Source organism: Bubalus kerabau, chromosome 10, assembly GCF_029407905.1.
Source record: "Bubalus kerabau isolate K-KA32 ecotype Philippines breed swamp buffalo chromosome 10, PCC_UOA_SB_1v2, whole genome shotgun sequence".
NCBI classification, from domain to species: domain Eukaryota; kingdom Metazoa; phylum Chordata; class Mammalia; order Artiodactyla; family Bovidae; genus Bubalus; species Bubalus kerabau.
This window is the reverse complement of record NC_073633.1, coordinates 97670221-97691672: the sequence shown is the minus strand read 5'-3', so window position 1 is coordinate 97691672 and position 21452 is coordinate 97670221. Positions and strand designations below refer to the sequence as shown.

At 35.6% G+C, this 21452-nt stretch overlaps 1 protein-coding gene and 1 non-coding gene across 2 annotated transcripts in view; both read left to right on the top strand.

Annotated features, from left to right (window-relative positions):
* GTF2A1 (general transcription factor IIA subunit 1) overlaps nt 1–21452 on the top strand; it is a 38767-nt gene that overhangs the window by 6728 nt on the left and 10587 nt on the right. Inside the window, exons 3-8 of the mRNA XM_055538822.1 lie at nt 5481–5685; nt 7847–7911; nt 13372–13447; nt 14878–15011; nt 17323–17643; nt 20695–20784. Of these exons, the coding sequence (XP_055394797.1) occupies nt 5481–5685; nt 7847–7911; nt 13372–13447; nt 14878–15011; nt 17323–17643; nt 20695–20784 (891 nt within the window). The remainder of the gene's footprint in view (nt 1–5480; nt 5686–7846; nt 7912–13371; nt 13448–14877; nt 15012–17322; nt 17644–20694; nt 20785–21452) is intronic.
* On the top strand, nt 6850–6993 carry LOC129622186 (small nucleolar RNA SNORA79). Its single transcript, XR_008699863.1, has one exon. It is a non-coding gene; the product is annotated as a small nucleolar RNA SNORA79 (small nucleolar RNA).

Sequence of the window (21452 nt, the reverse complement as noted above, 5' to 3'; positions counted from 1 at the left end):
GTTATAACCCTTACGATGATTGTCGTAGTTCTGTGGCCTTATGTAAAAGATACAGCATTTTTAAGTGTAGAAAATTAGTCCCAAAGCTTTAATTTACCCTTGGTCAAACTACTGGTCAATCCAAGTTATTATCTGCTCTAGCTTTTCAGTCTGGGATTGATATTTTGCTACTGGTCCCAGTTAGAATCAAGGTATTGTCTTCAAACAGAATGAACTGTCTTTGAGACCAGATAGTTCCACCTACATTTTTAGTACATAGGATTTTACGTATATATGCACACATACTTGCAGATATATGTACGTATATTATACAAGTAATATAGATATATGTATCTATGCTCTATAGGTTATGCACTGATTTTTTGTTTAATGCTTAGCTTTATATGACAAAAATTGCCTTATTTAATTTTGAATTCCCAGCCTCTACCACAATGCTTGGTGTATGTGATTGGCATTCAGTAAATATTTAATTAAACAACTTAATAACAAATGTTGCTCCAGAATCTAACTGAGAAAAGTATTTTAATGTTTTTGTTGCTTTTTAAATGGGACATACTCTTCTATTTTGGGTTGTAGCTGAACTTAAATATAAAACTGTTAGACTGAAATGAGTTTGCATTATTTTAATTCTCTGCACTAGATTTCTTCCAGATCTCATTAGAGTTTACAGAATGTGCCCTAGTTTTTACAGTTTTGACAGCCAGCATTACCCAGTAGAACTTTCTGTGATGATGCAAATGTTCTATAATTTTTGCTCTCCAGTATAGTAATCACTGGCCACATGTGGCTATTAAAGCACTTGAAATATGGTTAGTGGAACTGAAGAACTGAAGTTTATTTAATTACAATTAATTTCACTTTAAATCATCACATGTAGCTACTGTATTGGACCTCATAGGTTTGAATATTCTTGCTAATGAAAACTAACAATGTTTCATATTCTGTGGTTTATAAAGGACTTTGTCATTAGCTCTGTCCTCTTTCTCACCCTTTTATGGTATTTGACAAACTTTTATCAAAAACTTCCATGCGGCTGTGAAGGGTACAGTGGTGTATTAGATTGTAAATTAAGATGAGTAATGAGAGTGTCTGTAATTTGAAGTTTAGCTAGATAATACAGGAAGGGACCTCCTGCGTTAAAAAATTCAACCTGATTCTTGAGGTTATTAACAGTATGGGTCTCCTTTAATGTATAAATTATAGGAGATAGAAAAGATGCATGAAATGTAGTGTTGATTTTCTTTCTTTTCTAGTTGAAGTGTAGTTGACCTACAACACTATTAGTTCTAGGTCTACAACATAGTGACTCAGGATTTCTATACATTTCAAAATGATCACCACTTGATTTTCATTAAATCTATATTTGAATGTAAATTGTGTTTTAGATTGATGAATGACTACAGGTGGGAGTCTTCTTCAAAGAAAGTGAAAGAATTATCCTGATTTCTAAACTGTCAGACCCACCCCTGTCCAAGTACTGTGGGAGAGAGAAAACATGGACCCTTTTCTTAGCAGAACAAAGTGAGAAGAATTCCTCAGTTGGAAACAAATCTGAAGTAGTTAATCTTCCCCTACATCTGTTTTCTCATCCTTGGCACTGCTGACATTTTGGACCTGTTAATTATTTGCTGTAGAAGGCTATTTATTGTTGGAATTTAGCAGCATAACTGATCTCTGCCCACTAGATGACAGTAGCACCCCTTAGTTCCAACAACCAGAAGTACTTCCAGACATTGCCAGATGTCCCCCAGGCAGAAGGGGCAAAACCACCCCGATTGAGAACCACTATTCTAAATATTCTCTAGTTCTATATAAATACTTGTTGAAGAGTGATCTACTGTTCTACATCTTTTGGCCTTGGGGAAAGCTCTGTTTCCCAACGTCATTTCTACAGAGCCCTAAAATACATTTGTTTTATGTTTTGTCCGGAAGCTAGATGTTTTTGTGAGGGTAGGAGAATCCCTCAGAATTTCTAGCCCAGCATACTAAGACTCAGAGGGAATAAATAGCTGATTGTTTAGTTTAGCTAGTGGTAGAGACTTGAACGTGTAAGCCTTTTGTGTCCAGATAAGGAAGGCACCAAAGATGTGACTAGACCTGCTCTGATAGCACCAGCACAGTTTAAAGATGAGAAATTTGGACCAGACCTGGACTTGCATGAAGCAAGCAAGGTCCTAGAGTCCAAAACTTAAACTTTATATTTAAAGGACATTTATTCTCAGGTTCCAGTGTTCCTGACTCCATGTCTGGGAAGATTGGAGTCAGATTGCCTGGATTGTACTGTGGTTTTGCTTACTATTAGCTGGTGAACTTGGAAAAGATACCTAACTTCTTGTTCCTCAGGTTCTTTTTCTGTGAAAAGATGATGATGACAATGTCTATTGTAAAGAATTTTTGTGAAAAATGAGTTGGTACACACAAAGTACTTAACAGGTGCACATTAAGCTCAGTATTAGTCTAGTAAACGTTATCCTCAAATGCATAACCAAATCATTTTGGGAACAGAAAATGAATTTTCTCCATGTCTAATTTCAGAGACCTGATGAAGATTGCTAAAGAAGGACTGCCAGAAATAATAGCTATGCTGTTGGGGGAAAAAAGTACTATGAAAATGAGTAGAGAGTTCTTTATATTTTCTAAGCTAGCTGAATAAATTGCAGACAATTCAGTATTCTTGGTAGTCTTCAGGAGTATTAATATTATTGTTGCCACAAGAGTATTACATTATTTATAAAATATTTTGATAGATAAAATTATTTAAAAATGAAATTGGAGAGAAAACATTCAAGTAATTTTAATTTTTTGTGGTATTAGAAGCTTAATGCTAAATATTTGTATGGTATTATTTTTCACAGTACCTAGAACAGTATCTGATACTTAGTAAATATGTATTCTCAGTGACCTGCTACTCCCAACATCCTCTTCCTTTGGTCCCCCCAAAAGCAGCTGGAAGTGCGTGCTTCCGTTTTCGCTTGTCATTACTAGAGGGCATCTTTGACATATAGTAAGCTAGAGGAATGTTGTATTTCCTGTACACTTCCTGTGGTAATATCCTGTAAATAAAGAGTTATTCTGCCTAAAATGTCAGTCACATCTTTATCAAGAAACTACCTTAAAAAACAATAGTTTATTTGCCATTAACTTCTTTGAAATTAATATTAAATTTCTGTTAAGTTCTTAGTCGTTTTGTTAGGTCCTGAATAAGACATAGTCTTTGCCCTGAGGGAGTTCATAGTTTAATAGAGAAGGAAGACTTAGTGCAAAAAGTGTATCAATAGAGATATCTCTAAGATATAGAAGTAGTTAGTGATTTTTTTCCCCCCCAACTATGACTTTGCCTTTGCATTCTTCAGGGAATTGTGTGCCAGTCATAAAGCAGTAGTTTACAAAGGTTTAGACATGAGATATGTATGCTATATTCAGGGAACTGCAGGTAGTTTGAAAAATAGAGTGCAAGTTATAGTAGTTGGAGAAGTTAGCATAATAACTGCTTGAAGGAGCTGCATCTTTAGAATTCTAGAGAAGGATTCTCTGGGGTGCTAGTTAAAAGGCAGTAAAAGGCAGAGTTTTGGACTTCTGCCTCAGAAAATCTCACTTGATAGTGGTACATTCTAACATTTAAAAAGAAAAATTTGCATTTACCAAAAAAACCCACCCTAAATTAACAATTAAAAATGCATTAATGGGTTGTAGTCTGCAGTTTTTAAAGTATTAGTTTATACTTTAAAGCAGCAGCTCTTCATTTAGTGTACATAATAACCTGGACAGGTTGTTTGAACAGATTCCTGGCTCTACCTTCAGAGTTGCTGATTTGATGGGGGGTGCGGGAGGGGGCTTAGAATTGGTCTGTCTTAACAAGTTCCCAGGTGATATTGATGCTGTTGGTCTAGAACCACTGATTCATAGAGGATAAGTTGAAAGGACAAGTTTGCACTAAAATGTTGAGTCTCTAAGGACAAGGATTTTTGTCATATTTGTTCACTCTGTTCTCAATGCCACTAACAGTGTAGCATATGAGAGATACCCAGTAATTATGTGTAGAATGTATGATTTGAAGAAGGGAGCTCAGTTAGCTTATCATTAACACTTTGCAGTAATATTGATGGGAGGAAAGGACTTGAACCTGGGACCATAATAATAGGGATAGATTGGAATAATGCTTTGGAAGGGAAATCAACAGTGATAATAGGGTGTCAGGGTAGATTCTGACTCACAGATCATTGACTTGAGAGGCTAGATGAGAAGTGGTAAATAGCACTTAGCACATAATGTGTATTCATTAATATTTGCCTTTATCATGGAAACTTCATTGAAGTAAGGGGTCAGGATTACAGTGGGGAGACCAACTGGAGGTGATAAAACTGAAGCTTTAAATTTAGAAAATTACGGTAAAGACTTGTATCTTAAAACATTAATTAATAGTACTTTTTTTCAACCTTGATTTTGGCCTACAAGAAGCAAGGTTTTGTGTTAGAGTAGAGCAAAGTGTTGACAGTTAGGGTGATAGACTTGTTTGGGAGGCTTACTATATAGCCTTACTGCATAATACATTTAGAGTATATCTTACACTGTATAGTGTATTTTATTAAATGTCTAAGCCTATTTTGTATTTTGAAGCCTCACATGAGTTAGACAGTATCCGAAGAGCAGATCCTAGGGGAGAAAACAAAGTATCCATAGAGTCTTGTATACAAAATGATGGGATTAAATTCGATGTGTATGTTTAAGGAAGGTTTGCAACTTTCTTGGGCAATTTTTTATAAGTGCTCTATAGATTGAACATTGAACCTTGTAGAGGGAAAATGTATTTGGGAGACGGATGAAATAGTTGTAAATATTTTCTTACTTTTTTGCCCACTTTTTTTTCTCCTTCATCACAGAAATGGGTTAGATGAGAAAATAGAAGTGGTTAAGCAAAAAAGGATTGTCAATCCTTGTCATAATGAAATGAGGGAAGGGAATTTCAAGAAGTGTGGAGGTTTGAGAATACCTTTGAAAGTGCATTAAGAATTCTTTTCCCTTATATAGGATTGGACAGATAGAAAAATGGATTTTTCTAACTTGAGAACTGCCTTTAATAGTGTTTCTCATAGTTCGAGGAAAGATGGATTTGTGTTTTACATGTTATTTAAAAGGAAAGAAAGATTTTCATAAAGTAGATAATAATTTGATATTAAAAAGGATGATTTTTGATTGCCGAAAAATTACTTATATGAAACTGGTAAATAAGGAATTACTATACAAAATTTGTTGAAGATAATAGAAAGAAAAAATTCTTCAGTAGCAAAAATGAGGTTTGATGCTTTAGAAATTGGTTTTCATATTTGTATACACTTGGGTCAGAATTAGAGATTTGCAGGTTTTGTGGTTTTATCAGTTTTGAAAATGGAAGAATTTTATAAACAGACTAATAAAGTATGTTTTATCCACATGTCCAGATCTTCCCTCTTACTTAGAAATCTTTAATGTTCTTTGCTCAGTTATGGGAGAATAAACTAATGCAGTCTAGAGCGGTAGATGGATTTCATTCAGAAGAGCAGCAGCTTTTATTGCAAGTTCAACAGCAACATCAACCCCAGCAGCAGCAGCATCATCACCATCACCACCATCAGCAAGCTCAGCCTCAGCAGACAGTGCCTCAGCAAGCGCAGGCCCAGCAGGTCCTTATTCCTGCTTCACAGCAAGGTGAGACTGGGTAATCCTACTACAGCTTGGAGGTGAAAGCTGTCATTTTCAAAGAGAAATACTCTGCGTGTCTCCTTTCTGTTGGCTGAGGGATTGGATCTGTGTGTGTCTATATATACGATATAGGTCCTATTTGTGTAATAATGAAGAGTAATTCACTAACAGAAGCCTAAAATGATATTTAGGTAAGTATATTAATACTTTGAGAAGGCTACGCAATGGTGAATTTTCTAAAATAAGTCAGATCTATAAGTTTGTTTATTAAGAGTTTCATTATTATAGTAGGATCATTATCTTTATGAAACTGATTTGTTCCTTCAAAGATATTTCACCTTAGTTTTTATTAATAAACACTGGAGGGTTTTTGTTACTATACTTTGGCAGTCTGAAATTAAAATTCTCATTTATGAGAATTTACTAGATTAGATTTCCTTTAAGTAAAGAGTGGATATATGACATCTTATATGATTTTACATAGGAGAAGGCAATGGCACCCCACTCCAGTACTCTTGCCTGGAAAATCCCATGGACGGAGGAGCCTGGTAGGCTGCAGTCCATGGGGTCGTGAAGAGTTGGACACGACTGAGCGACTTCCCTTTCACTTTTCACTTTCATGCATTGGAGAAGGAAATGGCAACCCACTCTGGTGTTCTTGCCTGGATAATCCCAGGGATGGGGGAGCCTGGTGGGCTTCCGTCTATGGGGTCGCACAGAGTCGGACACGACTAAGGTGACTCAGCAGCATAGACTGTGTCCATAGTGTTTTTGTACTGTGCAAGTCATTTTAAAGATTTTGTTTCATTGAAGCCTCTTAAAGGCTTTGTGAAGTAGCTCTTAAAAATCACAAGTGAGGAAAACCTGGGCCGTGAAAAGTCTTAGAAGCTTTATCCTCTACATGGAGTATTTTCTGTCATGACAAACAGTTCAGTTGTAAAACTTCCTGGGCATTCAATTATGTAAATCAGAGAGGAGAATGAAGGTAAGATGAAAGCTTCAATTTAAGGTAACTGTTTACTCACTTGCCTCACCTGAGAGTTTATATGAGACTGAAAATTGATATTGATGCATATTAGAAATGTTTGTTTTACTGTTTGTATCAAATATTTCAATATTTGATTTTATTCTATACCTTATACTAAGTAACTTTGTCCTTTTAATTTTTTTTGATGACTGTTCCTCCTATTGCCTTCAGGTCTGGCACTAGGATTTTAGGTCATCATAAATTAAAATTTGATTTTCTTCACTCAGAGGATATTAGGATAATGGAATTATCTGTTTATTCTCTGAAATTTGCGGAATCAAACACCTAATTCCTTTTATATCAGCATAAGTGTTATTGCCATTATTTATGGGTTGTGTTTTTTTAAGCTGAAGAAAATAAGATTCTGGAAACTGTCAGATTGGGAGAAAAAGATTTTTAAATGCTAAATTATAACTTTTTGAGTTCACTCTGAATGAGTTAATAACACATTCAGCAGTAATATATTAATAATACAGTCAGTGCTGAGTTGGCAAGACAGTATTAAATTTTCCAATTTAAGAATATACAGAGGGCTTCCTTGGTGGCTTAGTGGTAAAGAATCCACCTGCCAATGCGGGAGCCACGGGTTCAATTCCTGATCTGGAAAGATCCACCACATGTGGCAGAGCACTGAAGCCTGTGCGCTGTAACTGTTGAGCCTCAGCTCTAGAGCCTGGGAGCCGCAGCTACTTAGGCCCGCACCCTCTAGAGCCCATGCTCCCCGGCAGGAAAAGCCACCACAATGAGAGCCTGCGTACTGCAGCTAGAGAGCAACCTCCGCTTACCACAACTGGAGAAAAGTCCGCATAGCAATGAAGACCCAGCATAGCCAAAAATAAACAAATAATATATTTCTGTGCATTTTTTTAAAAAATTTTATGTGTTTTAGGTGTTAGGTATCTCATTGCTTTGTGTTTCCAAGGTCCCTTGTATTTGTAGGTATTTGTTAACTCAAATCTTTTAAATTGTGGTTTACAGTAGAAGGAGGGTATATCATGGCTGTTATTTACCATAGAAATTTATAACATTCTGAGATAGCAAATGTTTGGACAGCATGAAAAAAAATTTCATTATGGTATAGCCTTCTTATGAAATAGCCTCATCGTCCGTTGTCTTTATGTGTGCTTATGTTTTTTATAGCTGCAGCACCACAAGTTATTGTTCCTGATTCTAAGCTGATACAACATATGAATGCATCAAACATGGTAAGACTCAGAACACAGTTCTTTGTTGGCTCTATTTATTCTAGTCCAGGTTGTGATTATGCTTGAGTATGTTGTGTATTAACATCTTGAAGTTTTATTCAAGACTTGAGAAAAATACCTGTTTTGCTTGGTTTCCTAAGTATTAGATTTAACAGCAAATCTAAAGTTTAGCTTGATACTTAAGACAATTAAGGTTCATAAAATTACATAGTTTTCTGTTGAAAATACCAGATGGATGATGCTTCATGGGAGCTATTTTTTGAAAATAGGTTTAGGGGACCTACCAAACATTATGCCAAGTATAGTTATGTTTCAGAAGATCTATTAACTGAAAGAGGTTAGGAATGCTAAGAATTATAAATTTTTTTAAATGAAAATAAACTGTTTGAATAAAGATACCTAGTATCTTTAAGATCAGACATTTACACATTCTGCTCTGATTTAACCATAGCATCGCCTAGTAAGTTTTATTACAGTATATAAATTGCTATACAGTATATAAAATGCATTTTAATCAATTGAGTTTATTATATGTAGACTTGATATTTCTAAGGGATAGCCACTGAACATCATAAGTCCTCAAATTTTCACATTTCACTCAGCACATAAAGTGTATCCCGTCAGATATAATACAGTATAACTATAAAACTGAAACATTAAAATAAAGTTGAATTACTATAGTTGTTCCAGTACTTTCTTATAGATGGCTTTTCTTTTGTTTAAAATACACAGACTGTTAGTGGTATCTCAGCTCTTGCACTCCATTCTTAAATTCAACCAAATCTTTTTATTGGGTAAGAATTGTTATTTTAAATAACATCTCTTAGTTTAGTGCTATCTATGATATTTTCTTTTCTGATCCAAGTGTTTTTTTTTTTTTTTTTAATGAAGAAGCAATTAAAAAAAAAGTCAGTTTCTATGATTTTGTGAATGATGAGCAGTGAACCTGAAAATTCATTTGTGTTTTATAAGACATATAGGAAACAGTGCTTAACATACCAGACAAATAACTTCATTCTGTTGCTATACACCAGCCTTAACACATGTATAATTTTACAGAATTTTCCACTTCTGTATGACAGAAATTGGAATTTTTAATTCACAAAAAATTGAGAATCTCTATTTGTACTTCTAGTTCAGGTTGTCAAGAGTCAGTTATTTTGGGTAAAAATCACAAAAGTCCACTGCTGTTGATTCTAACACATAGTTTTGTTATTTTTTAAAAAATTTCCTTTCAAGTTCCAGGCACCAAAATTTTCTTTTTAACCTCCACCCTTAAAAATAAACCTCAGATTTTCCTGGTGGTCGATGGTTGTGGTACAGGGCACACAGGTTTGATCCCTGATCCAGGATTTCCACACGCCGCTGGGCAGTTAGTTAGCCTTGTGCTCTAGAGCCCATGAGCCACAACTACTGAAGCCCACACACCCTAGAGCCTGTGTTTTGCAGCAGGAGAAGCCACTGCAGTGAGAAGCCTGCACACTGCAACTAGAGAATAGTCCCCACTCAGCAACTAGAGAAAGCCTGCATGCAGCAGTGAAGAGCCAGTGCAGCCAAAAATAAAATTAAAAAGTTCTAAACAAAAAAGTTTTACTGTAGGATCCATATTATAGTTGGTACTATTGAGGCTGTTTCCTAGGGAATAACTTGTATAACTATAAAACAGAAAGTTTGGCAGAATCACTTGTAGTAGGCCCATCTAATTTTGAAGAATTTTTAGTGTTGTGGGAAAGAATTTTGAATTAAAATTGTCTTTAAAAGGACTGGCAAAATTAATGACCCATCTCTGATTAGTTGTGTCTCCTTGATTCTAAAGAACATATGTATTTAAACAGATCATAGGTCAGACTTCAATCAATAAAATGTGTTAGCATTTATATATATTTCAGCATTTTACTTGTTTTCAGTTAGTGTTTGTTCCATGTGTTTCTCATGTTCTAAAATGTAATCAATATAGGCTCTTGCAAATAAAAGTTTTTTGGATTTTTATATGTTTGCATTACTATTCCTGATTCAGAGATAGCCATTAAAAAATTTGATTAAGACACGTGTACCCCAATGTTCATCGCAGCACTGTTTATAATAGCCAGGACATGGAAGCAACCTAGATGTCCATCAGCAGATGAATGGATAAGAAAGCTGTGGTACATATACACAATGGAGTATTACTCAGCCATTAAAAAGAATACATTTGAATCAGTTCTAATGAGGTGGATGAAACTGGAGCCTATTATACAGAGTGAAGTAAGCCAGAAAGAAAAACACCAATACAGTATACTAACGCATATATATGGAATTCAGAAAGATGGTAACAATAACCCTGTGTACGAGACAGCAAAAGAGACACTGATGTATAGAACAGTCTTATGGAATCTGTGGGAGAGGGAGAGGGTGGGACGATTTGGGAGAATGGCATTGAAACATGTAAAATATCATGTATGAAACGAGTTGCCAGTCCAGGTTCGATGCACGATACTGGATGCTTGGGGCTGGTGCACTGGGACGACCCAGAGGGATGGAATGGCGAGGGAGGAGGGAGGAGGGTTCAGGATAGGGAACACATGTATACCTGTGGCGGATTCATTTTGATATTTGGCAAAACTAATACAATTATGTAAAGTTTAAAAATAAAATTAAATTTAAAAAAATTTAATTAAAAAAATTTGATTAAAAAAATCTAATAGCTCTTTGTGCATTGGAAATGAACATATTGAAGAGTTACATAATTTCATAAGATATGAAATACTGATAATGTGTTTGGTAGAAGGCTGTTTCAGGGAACTTACGAAACAGGACCTTATATCAAACTAGTTTTGCAGGTTCTCTTTATGAAATTATTGCTCAAATGCATTATTCATGTTATGGCCTTTTCACAAGATCCAGGAACGAACTTTCAGCAGACATTAAAAAGATGGTTTGTGTATGATGTATGTGTGTATACTCAGTTGCTCAGTCGTGTCTGACTCTTTGTGACCCCATGGGCTATAGCCTACCAGGCTCCTCTGTCCATGGAATGAATTCTCCAGGCATAAAAACACTGGAGTGGGTAGCCATTTTCCTACTCCTGGGGATCTTCTCAACCCAGAAATTGAACCCACATCTCTTGTGTCTCCTGCACTGGCAGGCAGATTCTTTAGCGCTGCGCCACCTAAGAAGCCCATGTGTATGATACATCACAACAGATATTTATAGCAACTTGAATGTGCAGAGGTATGCAGGTGGTATTGTGTCATGTATGCTATAAGGAAAATGGTAGGTCAGTTTGCTAGTAGAGTGAGATCTATTAATCTTAAGTTGTGAATTATAGGCACTTAACATTCCTAAATAATATTTCTCAATACGGAGTGGTTTTTAGAATATTCCTTAAATTTAGATTACCTTTCATTTGCTTATATGGACAAGATTTATTTAAATCTTTCATTTATTTAATAAAATGAAATGCAGAATGCTGCATTTTATAAAGAGAACCTGGCAAGCTGTAGCTGAATTAGGAGGATATAATGGGAATTTCAGGCTTGAGATATAAAGATTACTTAGGGCTGTCAAATGGCAACAAGCATGTTTTCTTGGAAGGCTGTTTCTAGAGCCTAACTCAATAGTTGCATCATTAAACTACTTCTGTATAATTTTCCAAGATTTGTTGGCTTCTCAAAGATTAGCATCTCCAGAGCAGTTAATGTTTATTTCTTGAAGTGTGTTCAAATTAAAATGTTAGTCACTCAGTCCTGTCTGACTCTTTGCAACCCCATGGACTGTAGCCCACCAGGCTTTGTCTGTCCATGGGATTCTCCAGGCAAGAGTACTGGAGTGGGTGGTGAATCCCTTCCCCAGGGGATCTTCCCAAACCCTAGTCTCCTGCAATGCAGGCAGATTCGTGGGCTGTGAAAATTCTAAAGGAATTCTCCCTTGATTCCCTAACCTGTATTGTCCCTGCACTGGCCCCTGGAGGGAGTGGAGGGTGGTGAGTACTCACATAAAAGTGTTTATAAAAATGTGTTCGTTAGATTGTATATATGAGCCTGGTACCTTAAAGAAGGTTGAAGCGTGCTTCATGCTAAGTTGCTTTGGTCATGTCCAATTCTTTGTGACCTCATGGACTGTATGTAGCCCACCGGGCTCCTTTATCCATGGGATTCTCCAGGCAAAAATACTGGGGTGGATTTCCACGCCCGCCAGCAGGGGATCTTCCCAACTCGGTGATCGAACCCCTGTCTCCTGTGGCTCATGCATTGCAGGCGGATTCTTTACTGCTGAGCCACCAGAAGCCCCAAAAAAGGTTGAAGGAGAGGAGGGGGGGAAACAACTCTTCTGTAGTTTTATAGTTACAGTATAGTGAGATACACGGAAATGGGCTTCCCAGGTTTCACTAGTGGTAAAGGACCTGCCAACTAGTGCAGGAGAATTAGACAAGGGTTTGATCTTTGGGTCTGGAAGATCCCCTGGAAGAGGGCATGGCAACCCCTCCCAATATTCTTGCCTGGAGAAGCCCCATGGACAGAGGAGCCTGGCGGGTTACAGAGCTACAAAGAGTTGGACAGGAGTGTAGTGACAGCATGCATGTGTTTACGTGGAAATACTTAGAGCTCAGGATATTTCTTTTTTTTTTTTAAACAAAAAGGAAAAACAGTAAAAACGTATAATTCTTTTGGAGGAAAGGGGAGAAATCTGTTGAAGTAGTAAATCAAGAATTTATCTTGGATTTAAAAACAGAGTATGTAATTCCATGTATATTTTTATAGCTTAAAGTCAGAAAGTATAACTCCATTTTAAAATGCAGAAATTAATTTTTGTGACTCAAGATTTTTAAGGCATTTTTTATATTACTAAAACTGTTAGCAATATATGTTTCACCTTGATAATGCCAGTGTTGTCACCTTATGCCATATGTATATTGTCATTTCAGAAATCCTAGTATTCTTAATTTATACCATAGTTAACAGCTCTCTATAAAGAAAATCTTTTGTCAGAAGATTGCAATTCTTAGAGATGCCAGCTAAGAATTGCAGTCTTTTGATAAAAGATTTTCTTTACAGACTTGTTAATTATGGTATAAATTAAGAATATTAGGATCTCTGAAATGAAGATATACTTTTGCCCCTAGTATATTAATTGACAATAAGGAATTGGGGGTAAGGAAATAGAATAAGAAAGAAATAATGGAATGAATATTTTATTTATTGTACAGCATTATTAGTGTGGGTTAGAGTTCCTTAGCGTACGTTCTCTAAGAGCAGAGAACCTCCTAATTACATTATTCTGCATAATTGCTTGAAATAATTAGGTAAGATATTTAGGCTCATTGGTCTTTATTGTACCATTTTATTAATTGGGAGGTAGTCTTACTGCCAGAACTTTTCATTTTAGTATATTCTAAATGAAACTTCAAATACGATTAATATATGCCAGAGGTAAACTGAGGTGCTGTTATGCACATACATAGTTTGATTGTTTTCTTTTCAGAGTGCTGCTGCTACAGCTGCAACCTTGGCACTCCCTGCTGGTGTGACTCCTGTTCAACAGATATTAACAAATTCAGGTAAATAGAAATAACTGAACTGTTACTTACTTAACTCAGAATATGGTACCATCTAGCCTTAGTTTCGGAGAAGGCAGTGGCACCCCACTCCACTACTCTTGCCTGGAAAATCCCATGGATGGAGGAGCCTGGTGGGCTGCAGTCCATGAGGTCGCTAAGAGTCAGACATGACTGAGCGACTTCACTTTGACTTTTCACTGTCATGCATTGGAGAAGGAAATGGCAACCCACTTCAGTGTTCTTGCCTGGAGAATCCCAGGGACAGGGGAGCCTGGTGGGCTGCTGTCTATGGGGTCGCACAGAGTCAGACATGACTGAAGCGACTTAGCAGCAGCAGCCTTAGTTTTGTCTTCCTGGAAACACAGAAAATTGTAATACTTCTTTTGCCATTTGGCTTACGTTATTAAAATAAGATGATTTGAGGACTATAGCTTATTAAACCATAGTCACTGCTGAGGATGCAGTAAAGAAGATGAGAATTACACTTGAACTTTTGATCCATGAATGAAATACTATTTCTTGAAATAAAGTATGATTATCTAGAATGCTTATTTCACTTGGTCTTTTTTTCTAAATGCATTTAACCTGTGAAATAATTAAAGTTTTACTTAAATTTAAAACCTGCCAAATTAAGCTTAATTTGTTTGAACTAATTTGTGGCATTAAACTAAATCCTATAGTACTTTACTATAAAATAGCAAAATTTATTGCATTCTAATAGTATCCCTGGCAAAATTTACTTTTGAGAATAATGTTTGAAGAATTTATTTATCTGGATTTTAAGTATTTTCTTTGTAATCTTAATTATGCAATTTCTTGTTATTTTGTTAATTCCTTAATTTTTGAAGAACAAACAGGAGCTTATCTTGCTGCCTATTTTAATGAAATATAATTGCTTGCTACTTAACTCAAGATTGTGAATTATCTAAAACAATATTTTAGAGGGATTTTGCGTAAGCCAATCATGCAGTGTTATATGGCATTGATAATTGGTTCAGCAAACTTACTTTTTTTCATGTTGAAGCTAAGTTAATGCAATGCTTTGGTTCAAGATATTAATGCTTTATTATACTTTTGTTTCTTTAAAGCTTTGAAAATGAACAGCCCCTGAAATATTTGGTCTTACATGACTTGTCAAAAAAGATAATTTATGCTTTTAATCAATTCATAACCTGTTGTTAAAACTTTTTTGGAAACAGCTTTATCAGGAAAATAAAGTATTTTAAGCAATGTATTTCAGCATATGTGGAAGTTAGAGAAGGTGAGGATTATAGTTTACTGTGTATAGATGACAGCCCTTAATAATAATGTTAATTTTCTTACTCAGTAATTTCTGACATTCACTATGGGCTGTCAGTCACTATAAATTTGTTTTATTTTGAGGTGTCACTGCTGAAATGGTAACTTGGAATGCATACTTTTTGCTTTAGGCCAGCTTCTACAAGTGGTCAGAGCAGCCAATGGTGCCCAGTATATCTTTCAGCCTCAGCAGTCAGTGGTTCTACAGCAACAGGTTATACCACAAATGCAGCCTGGTGGAGTACAAGCTCCTGTTATACAGCAGGTAAAATAATCTTATAAGTTCTGACCACCATGGGGTTCTTTTGTCTTCTCGGTGCTTCCCATTCCTTTTTCCACAGCTATATCTACACATATTCTTAGACTCTTCTCCAATACTACACAACCTGTCATTCTGAATTTCTCCTGTACACCTCACAGCTTAACTTAGATTCAGTATGTTTGACTAAATTATCACTACTAATGCTTTCTCCTCTCCCCCCACCCCCACCTTCCTTTTCATATGTGGCACCACTCTCCATCCAGCCTCCTAAGCTAGTTACTCAGCATTCATTCAACACACATTTACTGGGTGGCTACGTATCAGGGTCTTTGCAAGAGACTGAAGACTTAGGAGCTTAGGAGTGAACAAAGCAGGAACACGTCTAGTTTCATTTCGCTTTTGTATTATCTGGAAAGGGGTACATGGACTCCTCCCTTTTGCTTACCTCTAATATCTAAGGTACCATGAAGTTCTACCAATTCTTAATAGTTCTTTTTTTCAGACTTCAGTTTAAACATGTTTTCAGTCCTTTAATATATTTGAAGCTAGTTTTGTTTTCCCATACTCCCTTTTCATTTTCTTAGTTCATGTTTTCATAATTTCTAACTTAAAATACTGTGTTATCCTCTTGATTTCCCTGCCTCCAGTCTTAGGCCCTCTTAAGTTGACTGCCACTCAAATAGTCATTGTTCTAAACATCTGTAAATCTTTTTTGCTTATTGGAAAACATGTAAATTTCTCAGCATGGGTTGTAAGATCTTTTTTGTGATCTTGATTTTTTTTTTAATCTTTCCATGTTTATTTTTTGCCATGCTTCCAGTTTTTACCTGCTTCAGCTGTTATTTATATCAACGTTGACAAACACTTGAATCTGCTTGTGTGCCAAGTGTTAAACACTTGTGTGAGGACAAAGATGAAAGAGAAATAGTTAATTGCTTGAGGATCTTGTGTACTGTGAAAAAGAGGCAGAGACAAAAACACATGATGTTTATATGATAGTATGATGAGGGAGGTTAGGTCAGAGGAGTCACATTCATCAAACCTGTTCACAGCTTTCCCAGTTTTGCTCTGCTGGTTCTTCTGGGTTTCTCTTGATGCCAGTCTGTTTAGAATGCCACCTTTGGCCTTCCTTCTAGCAGTTCTCCCCACTGTCCCCCCAGCAAACAGAGAGAGCCTGGCTAATCTCCCAAAACACAAATACTAGAAACTCTAGTATTACCTACTAGAGAAACTTCCTTGACCAGGTCTTGTCCCCCATAGCTGAGTTTAGTACTCGTTCCTGTCCTCTCATATGCTATATCATATGTCTCTTACACCTTCTGTCTTTTTGAGTTGTTATTGTTTTGTCTATTGCACTTTATCTGTAAACTTCTGAAGAGAAATACTATCTTGTTATTTTTGCTTTCCTTGAACCTGGAGACAAGGCGTTGCCATTTAGTACTTTTAATTTGTAACTGGGTATGCTCTGCTTTTTACTTAGTAACTATAATTATAAATATGTCCATTATAACAGATATAATTAATGTTTATTAATATGTTCTTTTTGAGCTGCGATTTACTTCAGAACCCTAGAATGCAGAAGCTGGAAGGAACTTTAGAAGTCATCTGACTTGGTGGTTCGCAACTTTGGTTATATGATTAGAATTATCTGGGAAGCCTTAAATAAAATGAATAGATATTGTATCATATCAGTTAAATCAGAATATTAGAAGTAGTGACTTAGGTATCAATATTTTTAAATTACAGGTTGTTATAATTTGTAGCAGGGTTGAGAACCATTGACCTTAAACAATGAAGCGAGGTTAAATGACTTGCCTCTGCTACATCTTTATCTGTGATCTTAGAACTGGAACCCAAGGCTTCAGTTTCCAGATCAGTGTTCTTCATAGAGTGAAAGTGTAGCATAGTATTAAGAGCAGAACCAGAAAGCCTAGGTTCATGTTTTGTCTCCTAGTGACTAGATTGCAAGCTTTGCAAGTTATTAAACCTGCATACCTCAAGCAAATTAATAACATAGAACTCTTGGCCTGGAATCTGAAATATACATAATAGCAATTACTTGATAAATGTAGCAGTTGTAATTTTTAAAAATCTGTTTTTCTTTAGAAATTTGAATGGTAAAATGAAAATTGAGTGGATCTGTACACTCACTAAACATTCCTCTTGTGCTTTGGTAGTTTTTACCTGTATATGAGATACGGCCATTTGAGGGTGATTCTTTCCCACTGGGGCCTGTTTCTGTGTATCAAATGATGAATCTGAGCAATTTGATCCTCTGGGTAGTTCCTAATGTGTAGTTTTTCTTTCGTCTTAGGTCTTGGCCCCTCTTCCTGGAGGGATTTCACCACAAACCGGTGTCATCATCCAGCCCCAGCAAATCTTATTTACAGGAAATAAGACTCAAGTTATACCTACAACAGTGGCAGCACCTACACCAGCACAAGCGCAGATAACTGCCACTGGCCAGCAGCAGCCACAGGCCCAGCCTGCTCAACAGCAAGCTCCGTTGGTGTTGCAAGTTGATGGAACTGGGGATACGTCATCTGAAGAAGACGAAGATGAAGAAGAAGACTATGATGATGATGAGGAGGAAGACAAAGAGAAAGATGGAGCTGAAGATGGGCAAGTAGAAGAGGTAAGTTTTAGTAAAAGACTTGAAATGAGGACCTGCTCAGTTGTTTCTTCCTTCACTTGGTGCCAAATTGATGAATTCTATGTTTTTAGAGGCTGTTAGGGTACTATACAATGTAAGATTTTAAATACTAAGATTTTAAATAATTTAAAAATTACTATACAGTGTAAGATTTTAAATAATGTTAAACTATTAATAAGGTTTTTAGATTGTTGTGGATGTATTTATAAAATATTTCTGTAGCTGGTAACAAAAAGAAAACGTATACCAAATTAGGTTTTACTTATAAATGTGACGACAGTGCAAGTAATTCTAATTCTTGGACTTAATACATTCATCATGATGTGGCTTAAGGGTAAGACATTGGTAGAACCAGGTAGATGTGGTTCATCTTTTCCTTCAGTAATTTAAAACAGCATTTGGGAAGAAAAGACACTTCAGAGTTGAAATGTTCCATATTCCATACCAGTTCCTTAGATAACCTCATCTGCTCTTATTGTCTGTCAGCAGTTTCACAAACCATTTTTTCTTACTCATCTTTTGTTGTGTATTTCTAGAAGTACATAAATATATCTTTGTTTTCCTCAGTGCTCCAGCTTAGGTACTTATAGTCAAGATGGTGTTGGTCTTATCCACAATTTTCACTGTTACTGCCTCCTGCAACAACCTAAGATGTGATCTTCTGGTTTATCTTCTTTCTTCTTTTAAATTAAGTAATGTTTTTTAAAGAGTACTATTTTATTAAATATTGAATAGATAAAACAAATAAAAAGTATTTTATGGTGTAAACAACCCAGTGTCTGCATCTAGTTAAAAAAAAAAAAATCCCCTTACCAAACATAAAGTCCCCTGAGTGCCCCTCCCTAATCCCCATCATCTTCCTTCTACCATCAGAGTATCCTTGCTCATGAATTGTGTGTTCGTCACTACCTTGCCTTTATATTTTACCATAAGTATTTATATTCCTAAGGAGCATATTGTTTAGTTTTTCATGCCTGTTGAGAAGTGGAATAATTGTGTATTCTTCTGCAAGTTGATTTTTTTCCCAAGATGGTATTCTTGAGGTTCATCTAAGTTGTTGCATACACCTATAAGTATTTTCACTGTTAAATGTTAAAAGTTTATCCATTTTTGTGATACATTGGGCATTAGGGTTGTTTCAACTTGTTAACTGTACAGTTATAAAATATTCTGGAATATGTCTTCTAGGGACACATTCAAGTGCTATACCTAAAGATTGAATTGCTGAATCATAAGGCATGCATATCTTCAAGTTACAATAAAAGGCCACAATGTTGTACTAATTACACTTCTGGCGTTCAGTATATAATGATGCATGGGTCTGTGGCTGTCTTCACCAATACTTGACATTGTCAGGCTTCTTAATTTTTTTTGCCAGTTTGGGAGGCAGAAAATTTTTCATTTTGATTTTAATTTTTATTTCCTTGATTAATGATCAGCAAAAGGCTTCTGCTACACCACTTTTTTTTTCAATTTTCTTTTTTGTTATAAACACCATAGCAAATTTTAAAAAGCTCTTTGAAAAGAGAAACATATAGTTCTTGATTTCCCGAGTGTACTTAATGCCTACCTACTCCTTCCCTGTACACACTGGGATGATCAAAAGAAACAGGATTTTCAGGTGGGGGTGCTGGTGGCCATGGTCATCTGTATTTACTGGGTAGCCTCTTGACTATTTGATGTATTCTTTGTAGGCAATCAAATCAAATGTGAAAAAATAGCAGTTTTTCTTGCCTAGTTGGCTAAGTTCTATAATATTGGTTAGAAATGGTGATAGTGGTGATAATTGCACATACTAAGTGCAAATTGTACACCTTAGAATGGTTAAAAATGGTGAAATTAACCTCAGTAAATTTTTTTACATTTATGTTGGTGATAACTATTTTGAATTACAGAATATATACATATACATGTGTGTAAGTAGGTACAGGCTTAGAGACTTAAAATCTGTTTTTTTTTTTTTTTAAATTGAAGTATAGTTGCTTTACAATGTTGTGTTAGTTTCTCCTATACAACAAAGTGAATCAGCTATTTATATATACACATATCACCTCTGTTTTTGGATTTCCTTCCCATTTAGGTTATCACAGATCATTGAGTCCTCTTGCTATATAGTAGGTTGTCATTAGTTATCTGTATCATACATAAGAGTGTATATATGCCAATCCCAATCTGTCCCACCCCTGCCTTCCCCTTTGGATCCATACACTTGTTCTCTATGTCTGTGTCTCTGTTTCTGCTTTGCAGGTAAGTTCATCTGTACCATTTTTCTAGATTTCATAGTTCATATACAGTATTTGTTTTGATTATTTTTCTTTCCATTTTTATTTTGCCCTAGCTTCTCTTTCTTCATTAATTAGAAATTAGAGTTGTATGTTTTACTGTCTGTCACAACTGAGGTCAAGGTTAACTTGATTGGTCATTTTATGCTCTAGCTAGACCTTGGCATTTGATTCTCTTCGTTAGTGAGATCAAGATCCCCCCCTTTAAAATGTGGTTGCCTTAGTTATGCTTTAAGCCTCCACCAGTAGACATACTAATTTGTATTCCTAGTCTTTAATGTCAAGACTAGCTAGGCTGCCGACCTTTTTTATATCCTTATTTTCCTTTTCCAACTTCACCAGTGTTTTCTTTTTTTTACACAGCTGCTTCTGGTGGTACACATACCATTATCTCATTAAATCTTCATATTTTCCTAGGTCCACTTCTAGACAAATAGTTACTGGAAAGAGTTATCTTCTTGTGCTATTCTGAAAAAATAAAGGAAGTAAAGTAACGTCTTTTCAGTCATATAAATTATATAGCTTAACTATTTTAATTACTATATTTAATTTCTTGCTGGAATTTCAGTGACACTGGCAGAATCTTAACATAGCCAATTAACAGTATGTTCATGGTATATGTGGATCTGTCTGGCCCTTGGTTCTCAAAGAACTTCAAGGTCACTGTGTTTCTTTTCAGTGAATATTAGAAGGACCTTTTTTTAGTAATACATGAAATATAAATAAATGAACTCTCTTTTTTCATTTTTAGGAACCCCTCAATAGTGAAGATGATGTGAGTGATGAGGAAGGACAGGAACTCTTTGATACAGAAAATGTTGTTGTGTGCCAGTATGATAAGGTAAGGATTTAATCAGTTCTTTACTGTCTGAGCCACCAGGGAAGCCAGTCAACAGGTTACTAACATTTTTGCTATTGTAATTTCTTCTTAAACCATCCTGTCTGCCGTGTTCAAGCATTTGGTTAGCTGATTGGTGCCTCTTAGAAACTCGAATATAAACTTTGTGAATGAAAACAGTGTTATACTTTAGTAGATTATTTTAATGGAGTGAGAAATTAATTTGTATAACTATAGTTGAAAAATAAGTTATGCATGAAATCACAAAAAGTATGTTGTTTTCCATTTAGATTGTGTCTCCCAACTTATTAACAAAGTAAAGCCAGTTTATATTGTCTTTTAATATGAATATTAACTAAATGGGATAACCCTGTTTTCCCTCTGACCTCAACTACCTCAAAACTTAAAAGGCTTTAATTGAACCTTTGTATAGGGTAATAAACAAGACTGGTAACTAACAAAAGATACGTTTTTACTGAAAATTATTTTAAATTATTTAACTTTGTTGTATGCAGTCCATGGGGTCGCAGAGTCATACACAATGTGGGGACTGAACAACAACAAAATTTTGGTAGCAATAGAAAAATTTTAAACTAGGTTCTATGAAAATTAGCTATCGACTCCTTGATTTCTTAATTCTTAAAAAGGATGTTACTTCTCAAGTATTTTTG